Below are 20,301 nucleotides of genomic sequence, written 5' to 3' on the forward strand. Positions count from 1 at the left end.
ACTTGCCTTGGGTCATACCTGTGGGTCCAGATTAACCATTTTCCCAAGACCCACCTCGGCTCGCCTCTGTGGACCCTTCTTTGATTTCTACCAGAGGGTTTTTCTCCCATTTCTCTCTCTCTCTCTTAATTAATAGACTTTGCTCTTCAGATCACTTTTTTTTTTAACATCTTTATTGGAGTATAACTGCTTTGCAATGGTGTGTTAGTTTCCACTGTATAACAGATCACTTTTAGGTTTACAGAAAAATTGAGCAGGAAGTAGTAAGAGTGCCCATCTGCTCCCTCCCACTCCCCCCCACCCCAAGTTTCCCCTGTTATTAACATATTGCATTGGTGTGGTAAACATTTGTTACAGCTGATGAACCAGCATTGATATGTTATTAATGAAAGCCCATAGTTTTACATTAAGGTTCACTCTTTTTGGGGGGTACCTTTCTATGGGTTTTGACAAGTGCATAATGCCTTGTATCCACCATTAAAACATCTTATGCAATAGTTTCACTGCCCTGAAAACCCTCAGTGCTCTGTCTGTTCACCTATTCACCCCTCCCTCCCACCCCCTCCCTCCCCAAACCACTGGCAACCACTGATCATTTCACTGCCTCTATAGTTTTACCCTCGCTCTTTTTACTTCACATTATTATTTGTGGTCATGGCTTAATTTTTCCGACTGTTTTGTCCTTGCCTTCCCGTACACCTAACATAACATCTTCACAGCCAGTAGTCACACAAGTGTACGTTTCAGGAATGAATTATTAAACCTGTTTATCCCTAGAATCAAGACCTGGTTGAAATTTCAGGCCCTCCTTCCTGATGAAGTAGGCGTTTGGCTTTTACACAGGCTGTCGAGCTGATGGAACACAGGATCCCGTTTGAACATAGCTGGACCCCAGTTTCCTAGCGTGCATATAGGACAGAGAGCTTTCACCCATAACACATGGATTTGAGGCCAAAAAGTACCAATGCAAAACAAAACAAAAAACCCCCAAATAACAAACACAACACAAAACTCTCCTATAAACCCAGACCAAATGTGCCCATGAATTAGATCTCTAAAGCACTGACTTTTCTTCAAACCATATTCTACTTTATACTCTGTCCTGAGCAACACATTTCTCAGGCACTTTATATGTAATAGTAGTAGCTACCTTACATTTATACTGCAATTTGGATTTGCCTTCAATTGTACATGTACATAATCAGAGCAATAAAATAGAGGTGGTAGCACCGTCGTGAAATTAGTAGTAGTGGTAATATTTGTAATGCCTGCCACCCATGGTGCTTTTTCGAAGTGCCCCGACCCTGCATCATGGTATTTAATTCTCACAGTAGCTGGGGAGGTAGGCATTAGTATCTGTACTTTACAGATACGTAAACGGGCCTTTTTAGGGAGCTCCACCTTCACTCAGCTGAAGACGCTGAGGCCCAGAGCTGGATCAAGCCACTTGCCTAGAAGCACACAATGAGTTAGCAGAGATGCCAGTGCAGCTGTGGCTTCCAAACTCCCTTGGTCGCTACCTAAATTCTGAATGGTTTTGCAAACTGTGATTAGGGCTGGTTTCCATCCAGACAGCAACCTTTCCATTTTTCCTTCCCCAAAGCCCAGCTTAAGATGGACCACATTTTTTTTCTTGTACCCAGATTTGTCACATCCTATTTTATGATAAGGCATGCTTGTTCTCATACTAGATTTACCCACCCTGCCCCTCTCTCTCCTTCTCCCTAACCTTCTGAAACGGTGATCCTTCATTCCAATAACCTCCTCCGTGTGCTGTGCTGTCCAGTACCTGGGACGTCCCTGTGACTCTGCTTGGGACACTGCTCAAGCCCGTGGTGGCTCACGTTGTCCACGTCGGTCCATGTTTCAAGAGCAGGGATGGTAGTCCTGCTGTTACGTTAGATCATTTTAGGTGATTCTGGAAGAGGGCATTCAATGACACTGAACCACAAAGAGAGAAATTTTGTCCCTTTTCTAATTATTTTTCTAACCTTACGAGCAGGTCGAGGAAAAAGTCTTAGCATAGTGCTACTTTGTCTTGAACGCCACCCCTCCACTCCCCGCCCCACCCTGACACTGGCTAATCTTCCTTTTAACAAAGGTAGCAGATCTGAGCTCATCCTTCAGAACCCTTTTGAGGGCAGAGAATGGAGCCAAAGTTTCATGAGGTTTTTATTGTATTCATTCCTAGGTTTACTGTCTATTTTTGGTAAGTGATACTGGCTTAGAATTTATGGGAGTGAGACAGTGTTTACTTTTAAAATATATTTATTTCAGGATAATATTAAGTAAATAACAGTACAGTTTGTACCGGGATCTGTCCAGTATCATGAAAATAGCACAGTAGTGACTGAGGTTTGGGCTTCACAGGCCCAGCTGGCCTTCCTGCTTGAGGTTGGAATGGCTTTGTGGCTCCTCTGTCCATCGCTGTGTCATCCCTCCCCTCCCCCGGTTCCCTGTCTGGTTATCCACTCGTGCTTATCTGTGTCTGGAACCCTGTTAAAGACTGGGAGAGTGTTATCGGGGGCTGGGATTAAGATGCCATCCACGGTTCATTTCGCCACTCCAGTCTGACCCAGGGCAGGGCACATCACTTGTCTGGCCCTTCGATAATTACGTCTTCAAAATGGTGAACATGAAGTTCTGGGGGGAAGAATGCGCACAGCGGGCTTTGATGTTCTAGTTCAGAAGAGGGAGCTGCCACCCTGCCCTGGTTAAACCTGCCCTTGGCTACTGCTTCCTCTGCATTACTGCTTTCCTACCTTGTGGTCTGTCCTTCCAGGGCCAAACCAAACACATGAAAGAGACGACAGTGCTTGCCATTCATTATGCATTCTGCTCGGTGGGCTGTGCTTTGAAGGGAGTGCCCTCCCCCCACTCTCCCCTCCCCACTCTCCTCCCCACCCACTCCCACCATTAGCCTCCATGGTGCACACTTGGTCATAAGTATGTTTGGGTGGTGAGAGAAAGGAGGGATGTTTTTGAGATTCATCTGTAGCAGTTCAGACGTTTGTAATAGCCAGCCCTGTACAACTATGCCTGGTTTCAATAAAGACTCAGAGCCAGGAAGCTGCATTGCCCTTCAAGAAGTCTTATTTCCTCCCTGACCTTACTCGTTCTCTCCGTCTCCACGGCATGCTTGTCATTGAGGGGCCTGGAAACAGATCCATGCATTGGGCAGGGAGGGTGAGTTTGGGGGCAGGTTTGAGACCTTGCCACCCACTCCGCATTCCTGCTGGAGGAGAGCAAGTAGATTGTTATCTGCTCATGGAGCCTTATTTCCAGCGGAAGAGTGACCTGGAGGGGCCGTGGGAACTTGTCCTGTGGGAGTGGGTTTAAAAGAAGAAGTCTTGGCTGACCTTGGCAGCCGGTGGCAGGAGCTGAGAACAGTTGCTGGGGGTTGGCTGGGGACTGGCGCCTCTGGAATTCCCTTTATGGCAAGGTCTGTTAGATTTTGATTAACAAAGTGTTAGTTCAGTTCTTCTAGAATATTTGTGAGAGGGCCATTGTACAGTGGCCAGTTATGATTGAAAGGAAGAATAATTATGATAGTAGCTCACATGTACTAAGCATCTATAAATTGCCAAGCAGAGTTCAACCCTTTACCTATAGGAACCCCCATAATCCTAACCAGCACCCTGAGAGAAAGATACCATTGTCCCCCGTTTCACAGATGAAGTAACTGAAGCCCAGAGAGGTGAAGTCACTCTCCCAAACACAGGTAGTGTTCGTTGCAGAATTCAAACTCATGCCTGTGCATCTCACCCAAGGTTGCATATTTAACAGCAGAGGTGGGATGAGATCTCTGGTCTCCTGAAAGCCTATTCAGTACCTTTTCCTAAATACCATGTTGAGGCAACCAGGACGATCTTAGAAAGCCTTTTCTCTGTCTTCTTTAAATGATGCTGCTTTGGGGAAGAAAAGCTACAAGATTTCATCTGTGTAGTCTATCCATCCCGTTGTATTCTTAAGCATGGGAATGTTTTTAGGGAGTCAAATCTAATTACCCAGATGGGAATTTATTTTAAATAACCACCTGCGCCTTCATCTGGACTTAGACAGGATCTTGAGTCCCCACTGAGGGTCAGAGTCTGCGCATTGTGATTTGAACACAGGTACTAAAACATTTTATTGTGGAAGACTCCTTCCTCAGTTTATATTCTCTTTTTCTCTTCCTAGGATTATAGTTTTTATTCTGAGCTGCTGGCATGTCTGCAGAGTATAGGACAGAGGTGTCCTAAGTACTGTTCTGGGGCTGATTTTACTGAGTGAGAAGAAATCCACGGAGGGCTCTGGGTTCTCTGGGAGGCATAGTCTCATTAGCTCAGACAGACGTGGTAATTTAAGTTCTTTACGTTGAAGACTAGGTGAGGAAAACTAAAATGGGAACCAGCATCTCCAACCGGCTTAAGTTCAAGATCCTGTCCTTGCATTTTCTATTCTAGTTTGAATCACAGCCATTCTTAACAGCATCCCTTGTTATAAGTTTATTTCCTCCTCCCTTCCCTCTCTTTTTTTTTCTTTTTTCTTGGTACGTGGGCCTCTCACTGTTGTGGCCTCTCCCGTTGCGGAGCACAGGCTCCGGACGCGCAGGCTCAGCGGCCATGGCTCACGGGCCCAGCCGCTCCGCGGCATGTGGGATCCTCCCGGACCGGGGCACGAACCCGCGTCCCCTGCATCGGCAGGTGGATTCTCAACCACTGCGCTACCAGGGAGGCCCCTCCCTTCCCTCTCTTGCTCCCCCTGTCACCTCTGTACCTCTGTCTTTTCTCACTCCCTTCCTTCCTTCTTTTCTTTGTTTCTCTCTGTCTCTTTTCTGTCCCATTTTCTCACAGACTCTTGATTTTTTATGCTTGATTTTTCTAATCATTGTCATATCCTAGTGAAGGAAAAAGGGTCGGACTTTATCAAACTTCGGGGGCCTCTGCTACCCTGGATTGTAAATCAGGTCCCTTTATAAGCTGCATTAACACATTCAGGCCATAAGGGGCAGGTCAAATCCACTGATTTTATAAGTAGTGGCTTACAAGTGATTGGATTCCTGAAGTTTCCTACTGCAGAGGAAGTCAGCCGTTCCTGCTCTGGAACTGTCAGATGCAGTGTCAAACAGAGAGGACAGCCCTGTCGGAAAGAGCCACTTGGCATATGGTTTAGGCACTATTGGTGCAGTGGCCTCAGGTGGAAAGCAGTTTGGTGCCAAGAGATGAGAGACCTGGATTTACTTCCAACTGGAACTAATCAACGCTGTCACTTGGAGAAAGTCATCTGTCTCTCTGTGTAGATCTCCTCATTGGGAAAATGGGAACAATAATCCCTCCCCAGTATGCTTCTTAATTTAAGGCATTTTATAAAAATTTAAAGTACTGTAAATAATGAGTGGAATAAATATAACTAATATTTATAGGTGTTTACTGTGTTAGATATTTTATATATACATGTACACGCACACCACACACACACACCTTTCCCCCTTCATCCACCTCATTTAGTCCTGGCAGCCACCCTGAGAGGTGAGCTAGGTGTTATTATCCGCTCTGAGCTAATAAAAAACTTGAGGTGCTGAGAGGTTAAGTCCTAACTCAAGATCACACACCTGGTTAAGTGGTCGGCCCGATTCTCCTAGTAGTGGGAGAACCCAGTGGAGCCCAAGCTTGGCAGCTGGTACCCCCGGCACCCCTCTGGGCCGCAAGACCAGGCTTCACTCAGCCCTGGTGGCCGTGCAGGGCCCAAAGCAGCCAGGGTCCTTGGCCTGGTGCTGCAGGCTCTGAAGAGCTTCATCTTGGGTTCCAGATACCCTCCGGACTATCCCTGTGTGCTCTAGAAGTACCTTCATCCTTTATACCTATTAATGCATGAGAAACGTTGGTCGGCTCCCATCTAGACCACTTTACCTCCTCGGGCGTCAGCTCTCGGGTTCCTGACCGCCTCAGCTACTGAGAACAGAGAGCAAAGAGCCCCTCAGAGCCACACTCACCTTTCTAACACCGTCGAGGGTAATTTTTAACCAGAGCTGTCAGAGCTGTTCATCTTGTTGGCTTTGGGCCCCAGAATGTGTTACTGCCTAAGGCTGGTCCATGACTTCACAGACAAGCATGTTCCGTAACCAGGGAGGTCTGGTTTCATGTGGCCTGGGAGTGGTCAGTCGTTGCTGTATCATTCTTCAATGCCAAGTCCAAGACTTGCCTTTCTCATGCTTCTGTGTCTGATGACTGTTTGCCTGGGTTGTCCTTTGTAGTGGATCCCACATGCATGGAAAGAGTTAAAATTAATAAAGCAGTTTTATTAACCACTTTAATAAAAGTTCAGGGGACAAGCTGAAGACCCCCAGGAACAGCATTTGCTTGAGCTCTGTGAGTTGTGGTTTTGATATCTCTGCTCTACGTGATGAAGACAAATAATAATATTAATACTATAGTGCATACAGCAGGGGTCTTGTTACTCCCATCTCTGAAACTTACACCAGGCCTACAGTTCATCTTTGTGCTCTGTTTAGGTTCCTGATGATTGAGTCAAGCTTACTTCACTGGCATTGGAACAGTTTTTAACAATGCCATCTCAGTGATGTTAATTCCACTTGGGTCACCTCTTACTACACCCCTGATGTACAAGGGGCCTGAGGTAGCTTTTTCCCCTTTGTTGATATTTCATGCTTATTGAAGGAAGTGATGATCCCCAGTGGCTCAGGACTGGATGCCCCCAGGCAGGAGGATGGTCATATTTCATGGCTGGGCTCAGTTCAGGCAGTAACTGGCCCCTTTCCCTAACCCAGCTTACTTCAGCTCTTTGCTAGAAAGATAAAGAGCATCAGAAAAGCACTGAGCTGTGAGAGGGAACTCTTATAGTTGCCAAGATTGTTATTAGTATGAAGCTCCTGCTGGAGAAACTTTTGTTGCCTTCACAGACAACACAGACTGTGTCTGGGGCAGTGGTTCCTGGTGCTGGTCTGGGACTTGCTGTGGGCTGGCTGATGACTGCCTGAGAGCCGTTTATAGAGCTTATAAAATACATAGTTGTTGGCCTAGAGCAGGGCCTGGGAATCTATATTTTTCTAATGTGCACCCCAGTTTGAGAAGCACAGTCCTAGGACTGCCTCCTGTCATTTTGCAATTTCTGTTCAAGTGGTAGATTACAGTAGCCTTCAATTAAAATTGTTTTTCCTTACAAGTCCAATATTCCGACCACTTCACATAACTTTCTGACTCAGATGGCCTTTTTATCATTCTGACACCTCCTGTGTCCCACCCTTCAGCCATTCATTTGACCAATATTTAACAGCTATCGAAGATGGGAATAAGGTAAAAAGATCAAAAGACACATAGTTCTAAGACTACAGGAGTCTTTGGTGTAGTCAGGAGACCAATGAACAGTAAACCAACTCTTGTAGAACAATTCATTGTTTCAGCTGCAGTGGGAGCAGGTAGCATTTGCTGGAAAGTCAGGTAGTGTATCCTAGGGGAAAACCCCTTTGATTGAGGCTTGACAATGGCGAGGATGGTTGTCAGTGGTAGGTGGACATAGGAGAAGGCGGAGAGAACATCTTTGCAAAGGCTTAGTGGCCAGAGAGCCTGATAGGCGGCTAGAACTACGTGTCTCTTAGTTTTGCCACCATATAAAATATGAGGCAACGTGTGATAGAACCTAACAGAGTGGATGTAATGACAGAGGCCAGCTCCTGAGGGGCTTGGAGATCACGTGTGGTACTGGTTTGTATTTGACCCCATTAGCACATCTTCTCTGCCGTATATGTAGGTTTTGTCTCAACACCTCATTGATCTGTATCTTTAAAAAATCCTTCCCCCTGACAATACAGTATGATGAAATTTCTTATTCTTACCCAATACCTTGGAAGCAGGAGAGAGTAAGTGGTAATTGGCTATATCCCCAGAGGAGTCCTAGCTTCAATTCTCATTTTCTGGCCCTGTTCACAGTCTTTGATTTCGGAAGCCAGAAGTCAGCCTGTCTGTGGGGCTTCCTTCCCCCATGAAACCTATGTCCCCTTTTGAAAGCCCTACCTCACCAGCATCATCTCATGCCATTTCCCTCCTTGATCCCTAAGCTTCCTCCACAGTGATCTTTTTCAGGTTTTCAAAGAAACAAAACTTCTTCCTACCACAGGGCCTTTGCACACACTGTTCCCTCTGCTTGCACTTCTCCATCTAAATTGATCTTCCCTGAAAAGGCCTTTTCCAGCCTCTATTTAAACAAGCCCCACTCCCTTGTATTTTGTGACACTTGATACAATTTTACATTGTTTTACTTATTTTGATGACTTTATTTCCTTATTGCTAGACTTCCCCTTAAGTTCCATCCAGGCAGTGACCTTGACGGTGTGGCTCACTCACAATTGCATCCTCCCCACTATTTAACAATAAATATTAGATACTTATTTGCTGAGTGAGTGGATGTGTGAATGATGGATGGATGGATGGATGGATGGGTGGAGAGTTGAAGACTGTATGTTGAATTCTTAACAAACGGCAGCTCACCATTGTTCTTTAGGTTGCAGTGCCACTCATCCAGGCTCCTAGGGATTCTCTTCTCCCCCATGAACCCAACAAAGCTATGTCCATCCTTCATGCTGGGGTCTAAGCTCCATTCATTTAATGAAATCTGTGATCTCTAAAGCTGACTAGTGATTTGTGTCTCTCCTGACTTATAAATAAAATATATGTTTATATTTTATTAATAACTTCGGAGTGTATGTGCCTTGTTTCCATTTGGATCACTTATCCAAACTTCATTTAAGTTATAATTTTTAAAAAGACGTTTCTCATAAGAAAGGAAATTTTTTTTTCACAAGAAAAGCAATAAAGAAATATGTTTCAGAGAATGTGAGAAATACTGAGTATAGTGAAGCAAATATGAATCCTGCGTAATTTCTCCACCTTGAGTTATACATTCCACAACTTTGTGTGCATGTGTGCACATGTTTAAGTATCCTGAATTTTAAACATAACATGATCCCCCTGTCATATAAAGACTTTTAAAGGCCATTTCATTGTATGCCTGACCCTAAGTTCTGTTTTTGGGAATCACTATTGAGTGCCAACAGAATACCGGACAGAGTGCTAGGCACTGAGGTAGATGTTATCCCACTTTGCATTATATAGTGCTTTCTGGAAAAAGCCAATATAAAGAGTAGCTACATTTCTGAGTGGCTATGATAGGTTGCAGAAGCAAGAGGTGAAACTCCAGAATAATTTGAATAGGGTCAAACGAGAAAGACTGGATACCTAACAGAAAGACTGAGTGCACTGAGCACACAGATGTCTTAAGAAAATGGTTTCTGCTAAACCTCTAAAACAATGAATTGGGAGCACCTCGGCAGACCTCTCTTCTCTGAAATCCTAGCTGTGAGAATGACTCCCGTTTTCCTTCTTTTCTAGAGCGACCGTCTTCTGATCAAGGGAGGCAGAATCGTCAACGATGATCAATCCTTTTACGCTGATATTTACATGGAAGACGGCTTAATAAAGTAGGTATATAGTACCCTTTGTTTTGTCTTTTGAACTTTCTTCGTCAGAGGCTCAGAAGGAAACTTGCTTCTTTTTTGCTCACTAGCCCGTCGCTGCTGTGTGTTTCATTTCTCCTCCTTAAAAATGAGTTTTTATTTTAGCCCTTCAGTCTGGATGTACATAATCCCTTAAAAATGGGAGCTAGCCTTAGTTCACTTGGATTACATGAATGAAATGAAAAATCTGAATTCAGTCACCCAAATAAATGATGCTAAGGGCCCCTTTGGGCAAGCTGCATTGATGGGCACTCTATGTGTCTTGGAGAATTGGGAGATGTCACCGCTGTCCTTAAGGTCACTGGAAAACGTCCACAAATCACAGCACCCTAAAAATATAAGGCCTAGTGTAATAGGTACCAAAGGAGTTCAAATGAGGATAAGTAATTTAGAAGTGCACAGGGAGGAGAAATCCCTTCAGAGGAAGGTTTTGAGATGGAGAGGGCATTTAAACTGAACCTTGACTTAGGTAGGACGTGGATAGGCAGAGCACAGACAGGACATACATAGGACAGGCAAGGTTTCCAAATAGATACTCTAGGGATATATAATTACTTTACAAAATGGTTTGCTATTGGATGCCTGCAAGCAGCACAGCCAGGTAACCTTTATGGGTAGCTTCATAGTGACCTTTAAAAAAGGATTTGATTTACACATAGCCTTCATCACATAAAGCCGGGTACTTCCCCACATTGATAAGATATTGTATAAAACTGGTATATCCAACCCACCATATGAGCCATCCCTGGCCTCATTCAGTTTTATTTTTATCTTATTCAGCTTCATTGGCTACCTTAAGATTCTGGTTATAGATTGCTTACTTATCTTTGGAAACTTGGCTTAAATACAACTTTCTGTAGGTCAACATTCCTTACCAGCCCCTAAATCTAGGCTAGCTTTCCATTTGATGAGCTTTTAAAAACCCTGTGCTTTTATCAATCGTAGCAATTCTGACACCGTTGGCACTCTTAGAGCAAGGACCATATCTTATTCTTCTCCGTATCTGCAGCACTTACCCCAGTACTTAACACATAGAGACTTTTGTAAGAGCTACCTTTTATTGAGTATATAGTATGTGCCCGGCACTGCGTTAAATGTTTTACATGCCTTATCATTTAATCTGCCAGCAATCCTATGAAGTGAGTACTCTTATTACCCCCTTTTCAGAGGAGGATAGAGGAGAAAGAGGAAGAGAGAGTAAATAACTTGCTAAAGATCAACATATTAATCAATGCATTGAATGAATGGATGAGTGACTGAATGAATGGATGAATGAGTAACAAATGCAAGAATGAAGATATTTGTGTTTGGTAGCCTTGCCAATTTGCATAAATACTTTTTCATATTAGAAGCAGGAAAAATGGAATTGTTAGACAAGCCAACCAGTGTAAAACAGTACTTTCTTCAAAATATGAGCCACGATTAATTCTACATTTTTCTCTTACTAAAACATTATTGTGTATAGTCCACTCTCTGGTGGAAGTGTGTTCCCTCATTTAGAGATGTTCAGAGTTGGAAAAAAATTTAGTACCTAATGCTTCTTCCTCATTCCAGAGCTCATGGCAGGCATCACTAATTGATCACAGAACTTTTCACAGTTGAGTCCTAAATACAGGCTCGGAATCCATCTTCACGCAGTGATTCAGGCACCTACTACCATAGTTGAATACAAAAACTGAGTCTTCTTTGCCATCTCTATTAAAATAGACTGGAAGGCCACTTGTCAAGGATGTTATAGAAGGAATTTAACCATCAGATGTGTGTGTTGGTGGTGGAGAAAAGGGTGTATAAACATGATCTTCATCCAGTCCTATAAAATGATATATCTCCAACAACATTCTTAACTCACAGAGCATAAAAACAGAAATAATTTCCTCCAGTTTTTACAGAGTTGTTTCCTGTGAAGATTGATGGAGTACCTGCTATGTGCAAAGAAGTTGTCTCAGGCACTGGACACATACTATGTCACACGCTATGGTAGATATCATTGGGACCCAAATCATCATGCTCTTTTCCCCCAGGGACCTGAGAGTCTTTTAGGGGAAGTGACGTGTCTGTACATGCAAAGCACGTGACATCACCAGATAATATCAATATCGAGTATTAAATTAGTAGAACAGATGAGATCCAGAGGAAGGAGAGGGCTATGTGAGATTAAGGTGGTTATTGATTATAATAGCTGGTATTTACTAAATTTTCATGTGCCTAACTAACAGTGTTCTTTGGGCTTAACACAGATTAATGTTTAATCTACACAACAGACCTATGGAGGAGGCACTTTTATTACATTTTACAGCTGAAAAAATTGAGACATGGTGAGGTTAAGTAACTTGGCCGAAGTCATAACGCTAGTATTAGCAGATCCAAGATTGCGAATCCACATAGCTCACATCCAGGGCAGAGCCACACTCTTAATTATTAGACCTGGCTGTCAGTAGAAACTTGACCAAGGAGGGGAGATAGAAGCTATGCCTTCAAGGATTAAGGGGACCTTGATTGGTTCAGTGGGGAAAAGGAGGGAAGGCTTTTCTTTTTCAGACTGGGTGTTATACCAGTTGTCAAAATTGGTAGAAGCATACATACATAGGCACACCCAAGCCAGGCAACTCTTCATGCCCTTGGTTCTCAATTTCTCTTAGAGGTGAATCAGTGAGAGAGGGAAATGAGAACACACTGGCCAGTATCTGGACTAGAATGGAGTTACAATCAAGGCTGCATTTTTTCCACAGTGTGTTTTGAATTGTGGTGGCTCTGGAATGGCAGAGTGGTGACGTGGTAAGGGTGAACTCTTAGAGATGTCAGGAAGACTTAATTTTAGTTGTAGAACTTAGATTTTGTCAGGCAAGTGGTAAACTTCTTCCTACCCCAGGAAAGTGTCTTTCTTAGCTGGCTGTGAACAAAAGCGGAAAGTATTCATGCCACTGGCAGTGGGGTACATGTGTCCCCAAGGTAGGAGAGGGCTCATGATAATGTAGAGCCTTAAGAATCATAAGTCTAGGGCTTCCCTGGTGGCGCAGTGGTTTAGAATCCGTCTGCCAATGCAGGGGACACAGGTTCGAGCCCTGCTCCGGGAAGATCCCACATGCCGTGGAGCAGCTAAGCCCGTGCGCCACAACTACTGAGCCTGCATGCCACAACCACTGAAGCCTGTGCGCATAGAGCCCATGCTCTGCAACAAGAGAAGCCACTGTGATGAGAAGCGCGCGCACCACAATGAAGAGTAGCCCCCGCTCACCACAGCTAGAGAAAGCCTGCGAGCAGCAATGAAGACCCAGTGCAGCCAAAAATAAAATGAATAAAATAAGTTTAGTAAAAAAAAAAAAAGAATCATAAGTCTACCTGGAATTAACTGGATGTTTCAATCAAGGATGTGAACTAAGCAACATAGATGGTCTGTGTGGTTACATTGTGCTAGGAGTAGTTGTATTTGCCAATTGTCTTGTGTAGTGTGCCCTTGGCATACTTACTGGCTTCCTTCCCACCCCAGTCTCCCCCTCTCTGCCTCCCTGGGATGCTCTGAAGCTTCTTGGGTGAAGCTGTGTCTGGTGGAGGTTGTCATAATCACCTTCCTTGGCTTGAAACTTCTGCTGAGATGCTGACCGTACAAAAGCAGCTGGTGTAGGCATCTGCGTCTTTGGCTTCCTCTTTGAGAATCTGCCATCAGCTGTGATTGACAGATAAACTATCAGGGAAGGATGGAATTGAGAGTGAAGTCTGAGTTGTGAAACGCCCTAGACAGATTCCATTTGTTATTAGGAGCACAGATGAACCCGTTTAGAGGATAGCAAAGTTCACACACCTATTCTTTAAAACGATTCTTTACCTCCTTCAGTCTCTCCTAACAGTTCATTATTTTACAGCCATTCGGTCCTTCTGCAAATGTTCTTCCTGACCTTTAAATAAAGAACAAAATGAAAAGGATAATAAAAACACTTATTAAAAAATATTTATTACACACCCTATATTCTAGACATGGTTAAGCCACTGGGGTTACGGTACTAAGCCAGGACACACGGTCCTACCAAACAGCATATCAGATTGTTTTGTGTCTATAAAAAAATTGTTTTCTGGATGGACCTAGAGATTATCATACTAAGTGAAGTAAGTTAAAGACAAATATCTACGATATCACTTGTATATGGAATCTAAAAAATGATACAAATGAACCTATTTACAAAACAGAAACAAACTCACAGACGTAGAAAACAAACTTATGGTTACCAAAGGGGAAAGGCGGGTAGGGATAAATTAGGAATTTGGGGTTAACAGATACACACTACTGTATATAAAATAAACAACAGGGTCCTACTGTATAACACAGGGAACTATATTCAATGTCTTGGAATAAAAAAAATGTTTTCTGTTATGGATACCTGTCTTTATTTGTTTCTAGATTGCTAAACTTGTGAATCACTTGCAAAAGACTACTTTGATAAACATAAGTTACAACATTGCAAATCCTTATAATACTATGTTTATCTTGGAAGTCATTCTTTTAAATTGCTGGTTGTTTCCCTGTCTCACCAGGCAAATTGGAGACAATCTGATTGTCCCTGGAGGGGTGAAGACCATTGAGGCCAATGGGAAAATGGTGATCCCTGGAGGCATCGATGTCCACACTCACTTCCAGATGCCCTACAAGGGAATGACCACAGTGGATGACTTCTTCCAAGGGACCAAGGCTGCCTTAGCAGGGGGCACCACCATGATCAGTAAGTCCCCCGACTTTACACATTTCTGTAAAGCGTGCGAGGGGTCCTAGGGAGTGAGTTTAACTAACATGTTAACTGTAGTGGTCTCTGTTGGTAACTCGTACGCTTCCCCTCAATTCAGTTTTTAGACTTTCTGCCTGATGAGACCTGAGAAAAGCTGGTTATGGTGAGGACATTGGCAGCTCCTGTAACCACATAGAGGAGATTCAGGAGGTTCATGACCTTGAAAGCAGGTGTCTTCTCTGTCTGCCTTAGAGCTGGGGTCCGGTATACCATGGGTGGGGAATCAGCACTTATCACCTCTGGGCCAGTCTCTGTGGAAAGTGGACTGAAAAAGTTGTGGATCGTGGGCAAAAAGTAATTTCAGGACTTCCAGCTTGGGTCTGAGGCAGCAGGGGCAGAGAGTACAGGCAGAGCAGTGAGAATGGGGCTGAGAAGCATCCCAGAGAGAATGATGATGAGACTTAACAGTTCTTGAGAGCTTAGGAGCCTTCATTGGTGGTTAGTGTTATTTAGTCTGTGCTGTGTTTTGACCAATTCGTATCTTTAAGATTGGGCAAGCTGGGGGGTTGTTTCTCTTGTTTTGTTTTGTTTTTCTGGTGACTTTTGCAATTCCAAAGAGACCTAGGGAGTTGAATGCCAGGATTACTGAGCAGATAGCATTCCAGGGCACTCCTTCCTAAGCCAAAGGAATCCCAATGAATTGGCTCCCGTCCCAGCCCTGGCCCCCGGCTTGGTCAGCAAGAGCACTGTTTACCACGGTATACATCCACTTAAGAACTCAGTACAACCTGAGCTGTATTATTCACTGTCTTTTGCTTCCTTTCAACGGGAGCAGTAGCAGGGTTCAGCTTCAGCTAGTTGGGTGTGGGAACCCAGGAAAATTGTGCCAGGGCCATAAAAGGTGCAATTCTGGGAGACCAAAGGGAGGAAGCCAGCTGACTTCTCAGCAGCGGCCTGCCCACGAAGGCCCTGGTGTGGGTCCAAGCATCAGTAACATAGCTCCATGCCTTTGCTTTCCGATAAGCGCACTTAGGCTGCCTGTGCTAGAAGGCTGAGGAAATCAGTGATGTTGGCCCGGCTCTCTGCCATCTTGCCGAGGAGCTGGACCTGTTCACAATCCTGGACGTATGCATTAGGCTTGGGCTTCTGCATTAGGGAAGGAGCTCCACGTGAGAAGAGAGGAAAGCATATAAGAGCAACAGAAGTGTACATGTCCTTTGTAGATAATTTAAAAACCCTACGTATGCGGAAAAGAAAAAAAACTCCATAAATCTCACTTCACTGTCACAGTTTGGCTATATATTTTTTTCTATTTAACAAAAAGGATTGTAATAAACATACTGTGCTTTATTTAGCCTTCTATGTTCACTAATTAATAGGTCATGTATATCTTTCCATTCATTTATTTTTATTCTACCAAATTTTAAATGGACTCCTGACATCCGTTTTAGGAAGGTATCACAATTTATGTATTTAACCAAACTTCCCTGTTGTAAGACTTTGTTCCCAGTTTTTTACTTACATGAATATATAACTAGTGGCAAACATTTGAGAACCCAGATTTTGCATATAGCCATGTTTATTTCCTTAGGGATAATTCTTAGGCATAGGAATAATTGTTGAGGTATGAAAAATGTCATGGTTTTTGATATACATTTCAAAATTGTTCTTAGGAAAGTTGTACCAATTCATACTTTCTCTGGACTGCCATGGGGAACTATGAAAAACTCTAATTTTTGCCTTAACCTCACCAATGTTATTGGTGTAAATCTTACTCTTTTTAAAAGTATTATCCACCATTGCAGGTACTGCAAGAGTAGGTTTTGGCCTCAAAGAAACCATATTCTGGACAAAAACTTTGCATGGAAATAATATCTGTGGGCCAAGCGTCAAGTTCACTTAACCGATTCCAGGTCTTTGGTACGGCAGTAAGCACGAGCATTCATTCTCTTGTGCCCAGACATAACTTTAAAGCCCCTCCTTCTGCCCATAAAAGGGAGTCCAACTTGGATCACCAGCAGTGACTCCCGTAATGCTGGTAATAATGGCACACAGTAGGCGCTCATCAATTGATAGCTAATATTTACGGAGCGCTTACTATGTGCCAGGCATCAGGTGAAGCACTTTCCATGCATTTTCCCATTTTAATCCCTCAACAAACTTAGAGGGAAGGCAGTGTTACCCCTGTCCCCATCCCCACTTGTGCCCGTTTTAAGAATGAGAAAATTAAGGTTTAGAGAAGCTAGTAATTTGCCCAGGATCCCATAGCTAAGTGACAGTTGAATCATCAGCAACCTTGAAACTACCCGGGAACCCTTTCTAAGGTTAATCCTACACTCAGGAAATAGAGACTTTGCTGTCGTAGCTAAGCAAGCAAGAGCAGACCTGTACAGAGGGGACCAAAGGCTGTGTTGATGAATCGCCCGTGCGGGGCCTCTGTTGTTCAGTTGACCACGTGGTGCCCGAGCCCGAGTCCAGCCTGACGGAGGCCTATGAGAAGTGGCGGGAGTGGGCTGATGGCAAGAGCTGCTGTGACTATTCCTTACACGTGGACATTACCCACTGGAATGACAGCGTCAAGCAGGAAGTGCAGAGCCTAATCAAGGACAAAGGTGAGCCCGGATGTGCCTTCCTCCCTTCCCCCTTGCCTGTCCTTCCCATACTGTCCACTCATTTCGTCGCTTCTCCTTGCTGGACCCTGGAACCCTGAGTATGAATGCCAGATATAGGGGTACCACTATGGACCAGACACTTTATGCCATCCTACTTATTCCTTACAGGATCCCCATGAGATAGGGATTATTATCCTTACTCTGCAGTTGGAGAACCTGAGGCTTCCGAATAAGTAGCCCAAGGTCATAGAATTTGTAAGCAGTAGATCTACCCAAAGCCTGTGCTCTGCACCTCCGTGCAATACTGCCCATTGTACAAAGGAAGAAACTGAGGTCAGGAGAGGTTGACGTCTTACATGAGGTCATACAGTTAGTACATATGAGATTAGGAATGTTTAACCTCTATCATTGTGATTCCAAAGATCCAACCATTGCTATTATGTAACAATAGCATCCTTGGAAAAGGCTAAGACATTTCTGGGAGCAAAGATGTGTTCGTACTCCAGATAGGAGCTTAGGGCCTGAAAGGTGTGTGTGTGTGTGTGTGTGTGTGTGTGTGTATCTGCGTGTGTCTGTGTCCTCTCTATGAGTCCATGATTTAGGTTCCCATTGACTTAGATTCTTCTATGTTTACTTCTTCCTGTGTTCTGATGGTCAAGTATTTCACACATGCACCATCCTCTCTACATGCACGCAGACGTGTGACGTGCTCCGCATCCGAGGGGGGCCTGGAGGACTTAGGGGAGTATGAGGAATGGCCTCTGCCAGTATCCATGGCAAAAGGAAGCAGGCCGGTGCAGAGCAATAGGATAAATGCTGCAAGATGCAGAATATTGTTATAATAGTAACAATAGTGCTACGATACTAGTACTAATAATATTATTATAATTATTATTATATGAATTTTATAGTACTGTTATCAATGAGCAGTCTCGATGCAAAGGCCAGGAGTGCAGTGGAAGGCAGTGTGCTCGGGGTTCGGGGGAGGGGATGACCTCCCAGAGGACGAGCTCTCCTTTGCATCCCCCGCTCACCCCACAAGCTCTGCCCAGTTCTCACCCTCTGATACAGAGGGTGAGATTAACCCCTCCCTTTTTTTGTTTTGGCCGCACAGCCGGCTTGCGGGATCTTAGTTCCCACACCAGGGATCAAACCCGCGCCCCCTGCAGTGGAAGTGTGGAGTCTTAACCACTGGACCGCCAGGGAAGTCTCCTGCCTCCCTTCTTTCTGTGTCTCCTTTCACATTGCATCTCAACTAGGTAGAAAAGTGAATGGCTTTAACACCCACTTCCCTTCTGAAGGGCCTGAGTCATACCACGGATGACCCAGAGGCTTGTGGGAAGGATTGTGTTGGGAAAAACTGCCCTGAGTTGCACCATTCTGGGTAGGGAAGGTCCCAGATTACAGTCCACTTTTGGCCTGGAGTACTGTGGGCTGAGATGGCCCTAATGGCTGGAGAACAAAATTACCCTCCTTTCCTCTAAATGACTCTCTGTCCCCCAGTCCCACCTGTTTCTGTAAATTACTCTATTAATAGTGTATTTGGGGGGAGAAATTAAATGGCTCTTTCCTTGTAACGCTGGTGACTTAGATATTTGAGCCCAAGGTGAACCTTGACTTCTCTGCATTAGCTCTGTTACTTCCCCTAGGACAGGCTCTAGGTCTTAGTTCTCTCTCAGACCCAACACCTTGCCCAGGCCTGGTGGAGAGCAGGCACCCACAAAGAGCAAAATAAACTGCTCCCAGGAGATCAACCACGTGCTGGTGCTAAGAGTTTTGCATGTGTTGTCTTTTAAAGTTTCCAACCACCTTACGAAGCAGGATGGTGTTATTTTTCCATTTTACAGATGAGGAAACCGAGGCTCAAGGGGTTAGGGTTTCCAAGCTCGCTGACCCAGCACGTGGTGCCACTCCCTAGTGTGTGTACACGGCTAGTGTGCTGCAGTGATTCCTGACACTGTATCCTGCCTTGAGCAGTGTCGAGGCTTGTTGGCCCTCTGGGCTGGGAACTGTGGAGGGGGAGGCAGGAAGGAGCCGCAGAAGAAGAGACCATTCTGCTATGACGTCATAGGAATGGTCAATTTTACAGGGTAGAGGAGGAAATAGAAAAATGCTCTTGGAGAATGGGACGCATCCGCTTTGCATTGGGCAGGGGCCTGCGATGCCCTCAGGGCCTGGGGGGTGTCACAGTGGGAGCACAGGATGCAGCAGGGTCGTGATAATGCTGTCTTCCTCCTGTCTTCCCTCCCATTCCTCTCTTGCAGGGGTGAACTCCTTCATGGTTTACATGGCCTATAAGGATTTGTATCAAATGTCGAACACAGAGGTAATAACCCATCACTGTGTGGTTTGGGGTCTCTGGATGGCTTTCCTGTGGTTGCCGGTGACCTTGGCTCTTTGCACATGAGTTACTGTGGTCAGTGTGGGAGACTGCTGGGCAAGAGAGCTTCCTGAAGTCCTCGCCGTTTACGCTACATTTTAAATAAGGTAACGGGCAGGGTGCCCGGGGCAAGGCAGACAGGGAACTAACATTTCCACTGGCAGCAGCGTTCTCAAAAGGACAAGAGGAAGGACGTGTCTAAATCTCCCATCTACCAAACAAACTCTACACCCCTCGGGAACTCAGGGGGAGTGTAAGTGCTCAGCCCTGTGGGATTAAGGAGGGCCGTCTACTCTTTGGGGTAATCGTACCAGCTTGCCTCTGACTCTCTCTCTCCGAAATGCATGGGGTGTGCTTGTTTTAGACAAATCTCAGCTTCTCAGAAGAAATACAGAAAATGAATTCCCATACCACCGGGCAAGGAGATGAAGGGTGGTCTGCCTTGAGGGGCTAAGAGATAGAGGTTTCAGCTTTTGAGTTAGCTTCTGGCCAGGCTGCAGTGCCTTTCAGGAGTGTTAAGAAGGATTCTGAAGCTCTATCTGAGTTCAGTGGGAAGTAATTCCATTTAAAGTGTGTGCAGGAGGCAGAGTAGGGGGGTCAGTATCACTCTGTTAGATGTGTGCCCTGTCTGCCTAGGAGACATGCTGGGTTCCTTATATAGACAGTTTCCTAGAGTTCCTTTGGATTAGCACTCCTCTTTGGTTGTGCATGTTTTAGTCTGTATTTCTGCCCTAGTCACTTATTTCCTCTAGTTCATCCCATTTATTTTAGCTCTTGCCCTAGTCGTTGGCCCTTGCATGAGATTGCTAAAAGCACTGGGTCTTGTGAATGTGACAAAGACTCATTTCTGTTTCAGCTGTATGAGATCTTCACCTGTCTGGGAGAGCTGGGAGCCATCGCTCAGGTGCACGCTGAGAATGGGGATATCATTGCCCAGGTAACACAGCGCAGCTCCCTGCAGTACACTTCCTGCTTGGGCTAGGGTCTGCCTCCCATTTATTTTCTCATTTCTTCAGTGTTGCCAGAGCTCTCAGTATGTGCCAGGCACCCTCGTAAGTACTCTGCTAAGAACAGAACCTGCCC

General features: G+C 44.7%; 1 protein-coding gene across 2 annotated transcripts in view; it reads left to right on the forward strand.

Annotated features, from left to right (window-relative positions):
* The window catches only part of DPYSL3 (dihydropyrimidinase like 3), a gene marked incomplete at both ends in the record, with an annotated part of 110,930 nt that overhangs the window by 66,276 nt on the left and 24,353 nt on the right, over positions 1–20,301 (forward strand). For both annotated transcript variants that reach the window (XM_082835341.1, XM_082835342.1), the window contains 5 exons: positions 9,387–9,475; positions 14,039–14,223; positions 16,674–16,838; positions 19,103–19,164; positions 20,075–20,155. In XM_082835341.1, the coding sequence (XP_082691467.1) occupies positions 9,387–9,475; positions 14,039–14,223; positions 16,674–16,838; positions 19,103–19,164; positions 20,075–20,155 (582 nt within the window). The remainder of the gene's footprint in view (positions 1–9,386; positions 9,476–14,038; positions 14,224–16,673; positions 16,839–19,102; positions 19,165–20,074; positions 20,156–20,301) is intronic.

Source organism: Leucopleurus acutus (assembly GCF_964270905.1).
Source record: "Leucopleurus acutus genome assembly, chromosome: 3".
NCBI lineage: Eukaryota > Metazoa > Chordata > Mammalia > Artiodactyla > Delphinidae > Leucopleurus > Leucopleurus acutus.